At 49.2% G+C, this 13,413-nt stretch overlaps 1 protein-coding gene across 8 annotated transcripts in view; it reads left to right on the plus strand.

The window, feature by feature from the left end:
- Nucleotides 1-45: 45 nt before the first annotated feature.
- Nucleotides 46-13,413, plus strand: part of ABCC8 (ATP binding cassette subfamily C member 8) — a 76,387-nt gene continuing 63,019 nt past the window's right edge. For 5 of the 8 annotated variants that reach the window (XM_029914587.1, XM_029914583.1, XM_029914584.1 and 2 more), the window contains exons 1-5: nucleotides 46-236; nucleotides 1,440-1,581; nucleotides 5,772-5,893; nucleotides 11,317-11,483; nucleotides 13,112-13,354. In XM_029914587.1, the coding sequence (XP_029770447.1) occupies nucleotides 89-236; nucleotides 1,440-1,581; nucleotides 5,772-5,893; nucleotides 11,317-11,483; nucleotides 13,112-13,354 (822 nt within the window). In that variant the 5' untranslated portion in view covers nucleotides 46-88. Of the gene's footprint in view, nucleotides 237-1,439; nucleotides 1,582-5,771; nucleotides 5,894-10,306; nucleotides 10,337-11,316; nucleotides 11,484-13,111; nucleotides 13,355-13,413 lie in introns of all 8 variants that reach the window. The other 3 variants (XM_029914580.1, XM_029914582.1, XM_029914581.1) reach the window with 1 other exon arrangement.

Genomic DNA, 13,413 nt, shown 5'->3' on the forward strand with positions numbered 1-13,413 from the left:
GAGCCGCGAGGGACAGAGGCGCGGGAGGCGCGTGGAGCCAGCCGCAGCCGGAGCCGGAGCCCCAGCCCGCGCCCGCGCCCGCGCCGCCATGCCCTTGGCCTTCTGCGGCAGCGAGAACCACTCGACCGCCTACCGGGTGGACCAGGGCGTCCTCAACAACGGTTGCTTCGTGGACGCGCTCAACGTGGTACCGCACGTCTTCCTGCTCTTCATCACTTTCCCCATCCTCTTCATCGGTGAGCGCGTGGGGAGCGGCGGAGGAGGGGAGGGCACAGGCGGGGAGGGAGGAGGAGGAGGAGGCGCCGCGCACCGCACCGCTCCGCGTCCCCCTCCGGCCCAGCGACCGGCGCCTGCCTTTCTCCCGGGGTCTCCTGCTCTGTGTTGTATCCCGCGGTCCCCGCACTCGCCCGCCCTCCCATCCCCTCACTCCCCGAGGTGCACCATACACAGAGGACGCTCGTGACTCAGGGGACCCCCCCCCAAGTTTTCCACCGCAGAGCCAGAGCTGAAATAGAGAACCGGAAAAGCAGAGGTTTCTGTGGGCACAGGAATGTTCGCGAGGGGTTCAGGCTGTATCCCCACTAGTCTGTGTAGGGAGACAGGACACCCCTCCCCCAAGGCACTCTCCCTGTCAGCAGAGGCTGGGCCCAGGGAGAAGTGCAGCCTGGCCTCAGGAGCCCCGGGATGGAGGCCCTGTGAGCCCCTCTGTTTTGCGGGGGGGGGGGGGGGGGGGGGGGGGGGGCGCTGAACCAGGCAATGGTCAGTAACCCCTGCAGATCAGGGTCTCTGAGAGTCCCATGTGCCCCGGGCGAGGAGAGGCAGGAGCTAGGGACTTGGGTCCATTTGTCTGCTACTCCACCGCCAGGCCAGTCCCGGCTTGAAAGCCCTCTGCAAAGTTGGGCACCACCTTCAGGACCAGCCTCTTCACTGGGGTCCATTTGTCTCTCTTCAAGACCTTGACTTTTCCTAGCTGGCTAGAGCTTTGCCAACTCACAGGGTGTCCCCCACATCTGCAAAACTTGTCATTCACTCTAATTTTTTTAAAGGCAAAATTTAAAATTCATATACAGCTTTTGGGAAGAAAGGGAAGATTGTCACAAAACTAAAAGGGAAGGATCCTGCAGAGGCAGAGTTGCTAGTTGTTGACAATTAGAAATAAGGAGGAAGCATATGTTCTCAAACAAATGGCTTATTTACATGATACTCTGTCATACAAGAGGTTAGTATGTAAGATGAGTACCTGCATAGGAGGACCTGCATGGGTCCAGGCTTCATGCTTGGACATTTAGGTCACATGTACCAGACTCAGGCATTCTCACGCACAAGTGTAGAAATGGGTGCACTCCCACTGTGGACGCAATTCCCAAGCACCCACCTGGGGCTCATGCACCCTCTTCGTGGTGAGCCAGCTTCTCACCTCTCCGTGGCTCTCCTTGCAGGATGGGGCAGTCAAAGCTCCAAGGTACACATCCACCACAGCACGTGGCTCCACTTCCCTGGGCACAATCTACGCTGGATCCTGACCTTCATGCTGCTCTTCGTCCTGGTGTGCGAGATTGCAGAGGGCATCCTGTCCGATGGGTGAGTGACTCAAGAGAGTGGATCATCCTAGGGTGCGTCCTGGAAGGCCAGGGGAGATTCCACCTCACCTACACTCCACGAGACAGTAACATTTGCTAATCAATTCAGCAACCATTTATTCAACATGTCGTGTTGGCTCTCTGGGCCAGACGCTGGTCACGAGTGAGACCCAGGCCCTGGCCTCAGTGCAGCAGGGTAGACGGATCATGGACCGCATGCCAAGACCCAGTGAAATGATCTTAGAACCTATTAGAATGCCCGACTCTTGTGGAAGATGCCCAGCCTCTTCCTCGAGCTGCTAGAGTTCCCTTCTTGGGAAGAATAAAAAATCACTCTTGCTTAAGACCTTTCCTTGATTCTCAGTTGTTTACAGGTGCTCAGCCTGGCATCTGGGGTCCTCGCAGTCAGCACCCCCGACTCATTTCCAAGGCCTCCTCTCACCCACCTTTCCTCTGGGCCTCACAGCACACTCCTCACCCCTGCCACAGCACAGATTACATATTTTAAGTTTCCGTCTATTTGCAAAACGGTATCCCCCTGAGTGAGAAAGGCTTCAGAGCTGGGTTTCATCCATCTTTAGAGTCACAGCACAAGGCACATGACAGAACTGCATAGATATTTTTTGGCTCCTTAAGAGAAGAAATGAAATAATGGTACAAGGAAGAACTCTGGGAAGAGAGAGGAAGGCAGGGCTGGGCAAGCTTCGTGGCTGGGGGGCTTCTGAGCTGCATCTGGAGGGATGACAAGGGTTCTGACAGCAGAGGAGTGCCAAGAAGGAGGGCCAGTGAGTCAGGAGGGAGGGGGAATAAGGGCACTGTAAGGAAAGCAGGTTGGGGTGGGAGCAGAGGAGTGATGGAGGCTGGGACTTGGAAATCAGGGCTTGGAATGCCAGGCGGTGTCTGGGTTGGATTTTGTCAGCAGTTTGGAACAGAAAAGACACATGGTCAGCACAGCATTTTGGGGTGAGAACCCTGGGGGATACCAGGGCAGTCTGGAGGTGGGGAGAGGCTAGAGGTAGAAACAGCACCGAAGAGGTGATTATAGTAGTCAAGGTGATAGATAACAGCGCCGGAAATGGTGTGTCAGCAGTTGGGGCGCAGAAGAGGAGGAGATGAAGCAGCCATCTCGCAGAGGAAGGCTCAGTGACTGCCTAGGTAAGGGGGTGGTGGAGGGTGGAGGGCATTTGGCTAAAATACCAGAAGTCTAACTCCTCTGAGTTGGAATCAGAACATATCCAGATTCCACTCCTGCCAGCCGGGCAGCCCGCACACACTACCTCACTCTCCCACGCCCAATGATCCTGCGTGCTGGCTCGAGCAGGAATCTCTGGGACAACTGCTTGCCTTGGGGCTCCTCCTGGTTGTCAAAGTCCCCCAGATGAGCAACAAGACTAGAATGCTTGCTGCCACGTAACTAGCAGGCGACAAGTCTGCCTCCCACCCCCCATCTAGATACCTCTTCCAAAGCAGCACAAATGCTCAAAAGGGGGAGAAAGCCTTATGAGCCCTTAGGCCAGAAATTCTCACTGGGTTATAATTAGTGTGGTGGCAGAGAGTAACACCCCCTGCCTGTGGAGAAGGTAGACCCGGTCATCTGCTGGTGCATCTGCTGGTGCTTCTGCTGCGTGCTGGCTCTAGGACTTTGGAGCAGTCACGCAGCCTTTCTGGGCCTCACTTTCTCCACCTGTGAAATGATCATCATAATCCCTGCCTTGCCTGCTTCACAGGGCCATGGAGGATGAAATTAGAGCACAGAAGGGGTGCAGAAATGGAATGGCAGAGCCCAGGGCAGACAGTACATCTCCCAGAACAAGGGAGACCGGATGAATCAGGTCAGGGACTCCCTCCTGCCTGCTGCCCGCAGCCCCTCCCATGTGGGGCTGCATCTGTATCCCCTATCTCCCCAGCTCAGTGCAAACAGCCATTTCTTCCCCAGGAGGCAGGTTGGCTCCTGAATTGGATACTTGCCACCTGGTCTTTGCTGGCCTCCATCTGTGGGCCCATACCCCTGGGCAAGCAAGCATGAAGAAAGGACGTAGGAAGAGAGCAGACAAGAGGAGAAGCCACAGATCCTGCCTTGTGCCCCCCCCCCCCCCCCAGTCCACCCTGGCCTGGGTTTGCAGACTTACCCAGAAGTCTAGGGACAGGGGGCAAGGTGGGTAGTTGAAGCAGTAGTCTTCAAACTCTAATTTAGTTTAGGGTAAGCCTCACTTAGTGATTAATTAAGGCATCTTAAACCTATAGGGCTTCCTTTCTTTCTTTGGGTATTATTTTTGTGTGGAGCTCTGAATTTAGAACACCAAACGCAGTACAAGTCAGGGAGGAAATACTTTTTTTAGCAATATAACCAGAATGTTTTCCTAGATCATGATACACTGGAAAAAACCCATATATAAAACTTTTACCTAATTTCTAACCTAATTCAGTGTATATTATTCAGGAAAGCAGCCAAAGTCTATTTTGTTCAGTTATGTCATGAAATATTTATTTCAATTATGGTTATTCTTCATTTTATTTAATTATATCAAATGTTATCATTTCTCCCTCCTATTGCAAAAATGAGTTTATTTAAACTTATGATATAACATTTAACTTAAAAATGTGTGGAGTATAAGTTTTTTCAAAACTTCAAGTACTTCAAATACTTCAAAACTTCAAGAAGTACAAAGGCAGGAGTTTTGAAGACCCCTGCACAGGGTGTTGGCTGCTCCCAGTGACCCCGTTAGTGACTGAATGCCTCGTACCTCCTGTATAAGTCTTTTGCTAAGAATATCCACTAATTAAGGTTTAAAGAATATCAACATTTATGGTCTCATTTAACAAGAAATCTGGAGGCAACCTCTCTGGTTGGCTTGGTGACTTAGTGATGTCATCAGGGACCCAGCCTCTTTCCATCTTTCTACTTCATCCTCTGTGTGTCTACCGTATGTCTCCCCATGGTCACAAGATGGCTGCCTAGCTCCTCTGTGAAGATTTCCTTGGTTGTCCACCTACTCCTTGTGCTCACAGCCTTCAGTCCATCTGCAATATCACTTTCCTAGACTGCCCAGTTAGGCGGTTAGCTCCAAGTATGGTTGCCCCCTCCCCACTGTCAGCTTTTGGAGGCCAGGGACGTTTGGCATGCTGGGTAGAAAAAGCAATGCAAGCAAGGGGAGCACCAGGGTGAAAGGTTGGAGGGGGCCTTCTGGGAATGGAGGGGGTCCCAGAATGGCTTCAGCAGAAATAACGTCTGGGCAGTGCTGAAAAAGTGGCTCGAGGCCGTATCACTTGGACCTTTGGTGCCAGGCTGAGCAGTATGGGTTGTACTTTCTCTAGAAGGGAGCTGTGGAAGGGCACAATCAGGCCAAGTAAGTGGTGAGCTTCCTCATCAGTCACGGGGAAGCCTGAAATCTGAGAGAGCTCTGGCTCACTACAGGTCTTGTCACCAGACCAGTGTCCACCCACCCCTGAGACCTCCATGAGTTACCGTGGGGAGAGAATGAGCTGGTATTGGCCTCCATCACCATTCCAAGGGAAGAAACCAAAGCCATGACCTTGGGCTTGGTACTTAGCCTCTCTATGCCTCAGTTCCCTCAACTGTAAAATGAGGAGACTAAGAGGACCAACTTCATGGGACTTCAAGAAGATTAAATGAGTTCATATACATCACATGCTTACAACAGTGTCTGGCACAAGGTAAACGCCCAATAAATGTTGACTATCAGTGTAGACATTACACCACCTGGGGCTGGGTGCCAATGCTGACTTATGTTCTTCATGTCAAATGAGGCCGTCATTAAGAGAGTTGTGGTGCACAGGTCCTTGTGCTGCCCAAGGGACCCCAGGGACAGGAACCCAGCTGTGTTCACTCCCAGAGAAGTGGTTCCAGGCTGGAGACTCTGCAGCTGTGACTGCCAAAGCTGGCTTCCCTATGGCAGGTTCTGTAAGCATGGACCCAGGGAGAGAAGGTCACAAGTTCCAAAGCCTGGACACTGAGCCCCCTTATGGTCTCATTGTGTGGACTCGTGGGCCCCTAACCGAAGGGCATGTTTGGAATATGTTTAGTCTGGGCAGAGCTGTCAATGTAAGAAGTGGATCTGTGTGTATGATCCAAAGGCCCTACTATGTGCTGAATCCTAAGCGTAAGGCCTGGGCTGAGCTATTGGAACATCTACCTCCAATCTCTCTCTCTCTGTCTCTCCCCCATCTCAGGGTGACTGAATCCCGCCATCTCCACCTGTACATGCCAGCCGGGATGGCATTCATGGCTGCTGTCACCTCCGTGGTCTACTATCACAACATCGAGACCTCCAACTTCCCCAAGCTGCTGATAGGTAGGGGAGAGTGAGGGAGGGGGAGAGGGATAGTTACCTCCATTCATTCCTTCAGATAATGTTTACTGAACACTTACTATGTGCCAGGCACTGTTCTACGTTCTAGAGGTTCAAAAGTGGAGATGTAAAACACCCTGCCTTCTCATGTGGGAAAAGACAGACAGGCAAAGAGAGTGAATAAACAAATAAGGAGGAATGATCCTGTGAAGAAAATAAAGTCGAGCAAGGGTTTGAGAGTGATGGCATTATTGCTGTCTATATAGGGTGGTCAGGAAAGATCTCTGATAAGAGTAAGCATGTGGGTATTTAGGGGAAGAAATTTTCCGTGGTTTGGAACAGCAAATGCAAAAGGCCTTCTGGTAGGAACAAAGCCAAAAGGGGAAAAGAAAGAATGGCAAGAGAGGAACAGGGAAGACACCTAGGCTTTGGGTCTGAGCACCTGGGCAAATGATGGTATTAATAACTGATATGGTGAAGGAGCAGGGGTTGGGGTTTGGGACGCTGGGGTGGAGCTGGGGCATGTTGAGTTAGAAGCAGCCAACTCATATGTCAAGTGAGCAGTGAAATAAATGACATAGGCACTTGAGGGAGGTCAGGACTGGAGATGTATACATTCAGAGGTCATGGGCTTACAGGTGGCACCTAAAGCTTGAGTGTGGTTGAGGTTACCTGGAGAAAGAAGACATAGACCCCAGGATTAGAGCCTACAGTTTGTGAACATTTAGAGAGATTCGAGAAGGAGGGCCTACTTAGACCTCCTGACATTATGTGGCTGTGGTCCTGGGCAGAAACAAGAGCAATGACAGTTGACATTTACTGAGCATGTACTGCATGCCAGGCTTACATACATTATTTCACTTCATTTCCACAATCTCCGTATTGGGATCATTGCTATCCCCATTCTACAGATGTAGACACTGAGCTCAGAGAGGTTACAAATAATAACAGCAAACATTCATATAATACTTGCTATGTGTCAGGTACATCCTAAACATTTTACATATATTAACTTGTTTAATCCTCACAACAACACTAAGAGGTAGGTACTATTATTATTTCCCTTTTACACAACAGGAAATTGAGACTCAGAATGTAAGTCATTTTACTAGTCTGCCCAACTGGTCAAGGAGCAGAACTGGGTTTAGGTCCCAGGGGTCTGGCACCCAAGCAGGCTCTTTATTGCTTCTGAGACTGTGTGTCTAAGGGTCATCAGACCACCTGGGCCAGATTATAAATCTGGAAGTCTACCTCTGTGTTTGGCTCAGTCTGCATATCTAAAGTAGTCAGGGCTATAACCTCTGGCTCTTAGGCTGTGGTCAGACTGTGTGTCATTAAGTCAGGCTATGGTTTACAGGAGTCACAACATCTAATTGACATGTGGAGTCTGAAACATTCTGTGCTAAGCCAGAGACAGCACAGTGTCATGAGTGGGCAGAGGGTATTTTCCCATGTAAGGTGGGAGCTGGGCTCCGTCAGGATCATCCAGGCTAACCCCCTACCCGGGTGACCCCATGAGAGTGTGGTCGGGAGACTAGGGGGCAGAAGTTGAGAGAGAGAGATGTTAGGTACAGACTTCAGAGACCCTCCCTCTCCTGAAGATTCAGAAGCAGCTCCTCACGTACAGAGAACCCCTCATTAACCCCAGTGCCTGATGGACTGGTGCCCCCAGAAACATCCTGTCTGGTCATTTGCTGAGTTTACTTTCTCATTCTCTGGAAAACATGTAATGTTCTTTCCTTGAAGCACAAATTACCACCTATCAATGGATCATTCTTTCTCCAAAGAACAAAGACGAACTCCCTCCATTCCCCTTTGTTAGAGCTTTGCTCTGCAGAGCCAGAAATTCTAGAACAGGGAAAAGCAGAGAGGAGGCACCCAATGAGCTGCAGGGACTGAGGGCAGTGGGTATTGGGGAACAGCGGGCCCTCTGAAGACTCCTGTCTGGTCACAGGTCTGGAATCCTGCAGAAAGGTGAACCCACAAAATAACCTTGGTCCTGAGGTGCCAGATGAGATCAAGGAAATGTTTTTGGAAAAAGTCACATTTGAGCTGAGAACTGAAGGATTGGTAGGAACTTCCTGGGAGAAGGGAGAGGAGATTGTCTCAGGCAGAAGGAAAAGCGTGTCTCAGGCCCTGAGACAGGAGAAGCACGTTAGGAAATCTGGAAGAAAAGCAGAGGAGAGCGGACCTTTGAAGACTGGAGTGGCAGGTGGGAACCATACCAGGCAGGGCCCCAAAGACCACACCACAAGGTTAGTCTCATTAGTCTTTATCCCATGGCATTGAGGATTAGGGGTGTGTGTGTGTGTGTGTGTAACTTATACTGGACATGAAATTTATTATTTTAACCACCTTTAAGTGCGAGTTCATGACATTAAGTACATTCACGTTTTTGCGCAACCATCGCCACCCATCCATCCAACCATCCATCTCCAAAACTTTTCATCTTCCCAGCCTGGAACTCTGTATCCATTAAACAGCAACTCCCTATTCTTTTCTCTCCCCTCGCCCCTCACCCCCTCAAGACTACCATTCTACTTTCTATCTTTATGAACATGACTACTCTAGATACCTTGTATAAGTGGAAGCATACACTGTTTTGTCCTTTTGTGATTGGCTCATTTAACTTAGTATAATATCCTCAAGGATCACCCATGCTGTAACATATGTCAGAATCTCCTTTCTTTTTAAGGCTGAATAATATTCCAGTGTATGGATATAATGCATTTTGCTTATCCATTCATCCATCAACAGACACTTGGGTTTCTCCCACCTTTTGGCTCTTGTGAATAATGCTGTTAGGAAGATGGGTGCATTGAGATCATATTCGATCATCTGTATTGCTTTACAGAGGCAAGTCTGGGGGTGGGCAAGAGGGAAAGTGGGGAAACCATGAAAAGACCCTCTAAGTAGTGCAGGGGAAATATGATGGCGGCCACCCAGGAGATAGGATGGTGACCCAGGTGGCCTAGATATTTAGGAAATAAAGTAGACAGAATGTGGTAATAGGGGTGTGTGGAAAAGGAGATTGAAGACATTGGGTAATGAGAATTCAGAGCCTAAAACTTGCCAGCAGCACCCGTGTCACACCACTGTCCTTTTCTGCTGTTCCCTCAGTCAGGCACTAGCTTTGGCTGAGGGCTGCTATGTCTGACACTGTGGAAATAACCTTTGGGCTTAGTCCTGGGTCCACCGCTGACTCCCTCCGTGACCTTGGACATGAACTCAGACTGAATGAGCCTCAGTTTCTCTATCTAGACAGAAATAGTAAGTCCCTGTGTAAGTCACAGGATTTTTAGAAGAGCAAATTATACCACATCTGTTAAGACCTGTGTGAGACATATTTTCAAGTCTTGGCTCCTGTAAGTGACTTTCACAAGGGGCTAAAGAAGTTCTGATGCTCAAGTTCTGTCTGGGGAGTGTAGGTGTGGGGGAAGGGGGATGGCCTCCAGCTGTGGGATCCTTGTGACCTGGGCACCAGGCCAAGCTGAGGGGTTTATCATCCCAGCCCTGGCCAGAGGTAGTCACTTCTGCCCTCTATCCTAATGCCCTCACCCAGGGACCTGAGATAGATGGCACTTGTCTCTCTCTGGGAAAGTTCACCATCTTGGCCTAGTTCCCAGCCCAGACTCGGGCTGCGGCAGACCTCACCTTCTGTCTCCAAGAGATGCCCTGGCATTGGTGTGACCAGGCCCACCTAGGGATGGGGGCAGGGTAAAGGTGTCTCCTTCTCTGTGGCCCCACTACAGAGGAGCCCTAGAGGATGTAGGCTGGCTCCAGGGAGTGAGGGGGAAGGAACTGCCTATGCTAAAGCAAGCATCCCCTCAACAGGGACCCATTATTGCTCTTTTCTTTGGTTGCCAGCTGACAGTGGTTTATTGGCAGGTGGTAGTGGTGAGAATTTAGAGATTAGAATCTCCTGATAGCTTCTGATGTTTATGGTCCCAGGTCTGAAATCTGGAGATAATAAAAATAGTAACAACTGGTGTCCAAAGAACACGGCCCACTGTGTGCCAGCCCCACTGTGCTAAATGCTCACACAACCTTTCAGGAAGTGCTATTATCATCCCCATTTTTATGGGTGAAGAAACTGAGGCCTGAATGGGTTAAATGATTTACCCAAAGTCACATAGCTATTAAATTACAGGATCCGAGGGGCGCCTGGGTGGCTTAGTCGGTTAAGCATCTGACTTCAGCTCAGGTCATGATCTCAGGGTTCGTGGGTTTGATCCCTGCGTTGGGCTCTGTGCTGACAACTAGCTCAGTGCCTGGAACTTGTCTTCAGATTCTGTGTCTCCCTCTCTCTGACCTTCCCTTACTCATGCTCATTCTCTCTCTCTCTCTCTCTCTCTCTCTCTCTCTCTCTCTCTCAAAAATAAATATAAACATTAAAAATAAATAAATAAATTACAGGATCTGAGCCCAAATATATCTGGCTGCAAGGTGCTGTTCTAGCCACCACACACACTTCCTCCCAGAACTGTGACTTACTTTTTTGTAGCCCCCAGACGCCCCCAGGCTCCACGAGGAGCATCCTCATGCTGTAGTGGGCTGTAGACCGGGGACACTTAAGCTTGCAGTGAGCTCAGGCAGGTCACATCCTCTTTAGGGCCCCCTTATAGATGAGGACATCTATAAAATGGAAGAGTGGATTGAGGACCTTTAAGATTTTCCCAGCTTGGAAATTCCACAAGCAAACCGCTATAGGATGGAGGCTACGGACCTGGGCTCCAGGTCAGACTGGTCCAGTTCCACCTCTTAATGGATGAGTTACTTAACCTTTCTGAGCCTTAATTCCTTTGTCTGTTAAATCAGGGGCAATGGCAGTTTTCCTCTCACAAGGTTGTTGTAAGGAACAAGTGAGATAATACTTAAAGTGCTTACTTGGCACAGCCTACAACTTAGTTAACTTCAAGACATAATTTTCCTATTTTTCTTATTAATTACTGTGAAGGGAAATTTGGCTGACCAGCTTGGCTAACAAGATTTTTTTTTAATGTTTTTCATGTTTATTTTTTTATTTTTGAGAGAGAGAGAGAGAGAGAGAGAGTGAGTAGGGGGGAGGGGCAGAGAGAAAAGGAGACAGAATCTGAGTCTGTGCTGACAGCTCAGAGCCTGATGCAGGGCTCGAACCCATGAGCTATAAGATCATTACCTGAGCTGAGGTCGAATGCTTAAGCAAATAAACCACCCAGGAGCCCCTTGGCTTACAAGATTATTGTTTTGAACATACCTAGTGCATGTACACCATCACACACACAGCCCTTTATTCAGAAATGTGCACTCACACCAATATCATTGGCTTGTTTACACACATACCTCTTCCCTGACTTACTTCTTTTCTCTCCTTCTCTCCCACACACTTGCACACATGTAACTGCACATGTACACAAATCCACACACACATGTTCTCTCCCCTGCAGCCCTGCTAGTCTACTGGGTCCTGGCCTTCATCACCAAGACCATCAAGTTTGTCAAGTTCTATGACCACGCCATCGGCTTCTCACAGCTGCGCTTCTGCCTCACGGGGCTGCTGGTGATCCTCTATGGGATGTTGCTCCTGGTGGAGGTCAATGTCATCAGGGTGAGGGTAAGCAGGCCATTCCTGTCCACCCCAGCACCCACTTCAGGACACACCCGGGCCATGGTGTGGCTTCTGATCAGTACCCTTCCCCTGGGTGTGGGCCCCCACCCACTTCTTAGCCAAGCCCTTCAAGCACTCAGCCTCTTTTACTCACCCCCAAAGGGGAGTGGAGGCTGAGGGGAGAGGAACATTCCATCTGGTCCAACTGCCCTCTACCCCAGGCTACCAGAGGGAATGGAAGTGATAGGGTGTGTTAGCCTAGGTTGAAGGATTCTGAGTTTAATCCCATAGAAGAAGGAAAAGAGCTTCAAGGACTGGCTTCTCTGAACTCTGTTACTGTTTTTGTTGTTTTGAGGGAAGGGAGTTAACGTATTCATATAGCTTCACATATACCCGAATGAGTAAATGTGGCTGCATACATGCCTTTTGTCTTGTTTTGTTACCATTTTTGCTTATTCCTTTTACCTCTTTCCCCTCTTCCTACTCTATGCTCTCTGGACCTTTCCCCCACTCCCCAGGTAACCCAGATAACAACCTAACATGTGCACTTTCATTCTTGGTTTTTACCTCTATAATACCAAATATTTCAGGTTCTTTTTTTCTCAACACATGTAAGAGTAAGGTTTTTCCTCTCCATTATTCATTTTATAAAAATAGAATCATGTTATACACAGTTTTCTGCATCTTGCTTTTCTCACCCAACAGATATCTCTTAGGACTCCCTCCAAGTCTGTTCTGGCTAATTTAGTTTTCTTAATGGCTGCATAATATTCCATCATGTGGATGAGCAATAATTTATTCAGCCATTACCCAATTGATGGGCATTCACTTTGTTGCCAAGTTACTGTCTTCACAAATAATGGCATATTAAACATACTTATATCTTTATGTATTGCTGTTTTTATTTCTTTGGGATAGAGTCCAAGGAGTGGAGTTGCTAGTTCAAAGAGTCTGTATATTTTAAATTTTAATCAATGTTGCAGATTGCCTTCCAGAAAGACTATAATCTACTAGCAATGAATAAGAAAACCATCTCCCTTCCTCCAACAAGCAATGAGGCCAGCCCCATTTGGGAGATGAGTGCAAAGTGCTATGTGCATTTACATTTCTCCAACACCCCGGTTTTAGTTGGTGATTACAGGGTACAAAGAGGCCTACTTCATTCACTGCCTCAACTGACCCTCACAGCACCCCTGGAATGCAAGTACCACCCACATTTTAGACAAAGAAACATTTTAGAGGAAACTTGTCCAAAGACACCTTGCTAGTAAGTGGAAGAGGCAGGTCTGCATGGCTCCATGTTCAGCAAACCCAACATGAAACATGGTAACATCCTCAGATCTGTGGGGAAGATGGTATATAGGAGATTTCTGTTCTTTCGCAGTCCGACTTAAATCCAACCCAGCCCAGCCACGGGGATTCAGAGTAGGCCTCAATGAAGAGTTACAAGTCAGGAGGCCCTGGCACTGGTGGCCAAGGGTGTGGAGGGATGCTTTTCCTGGGATGAGGCAAGAGATGGCCCCATAAGTTAGAGGTCAAGGCTGGGGTGTCACAACCCAGATCTTTTCTGAGGCAAAGTGGAGAGTGGTGAGAAGTTGCACTTACCCATCCCCGGTGACCCATGTGCCCCACAGAGATACATCTTCTTCAAGTCGCCAAGGGAGGTAAAGCCCCCTGAGGACCTACAGGACTTGGGGGTGCGCTTCCTGCAGCCCTTCGTGAACTTGCTGTCCAAAGGCACCTACTGGTGGATGAATGCTTTCATCAAGACTGCACACAAGAAGCCCATTGATCTTCGAGCCATTGGGAAGCTGCCCATTGCCATGAGGGCTCTCACCAACTACCAGCGGCTCTGTGAGGCCTTCGACACCCAAGCGGTCAGTGGGGGCCCTGCCACACCATCCATTCCCCTCCCTCTAATTTAGATTCACAGATG

The sequence above is a fragment of the Suricata suricatta genome, chromosome 11 (assembly GCF_006229205.1).
Source record: "Suricata suricatta isolate VVHF042 chromosome 11, meerkat_22Aug2017_6uvM2_HiC, whole genome shotgun sequence".
Taxonomy (NCBI): domain Eukaryota; kingdom Metazoa; phylum Chordata; class Mammalia; order Carnivora; family Herpestidae; genus Suricata; species Suricata suricatta.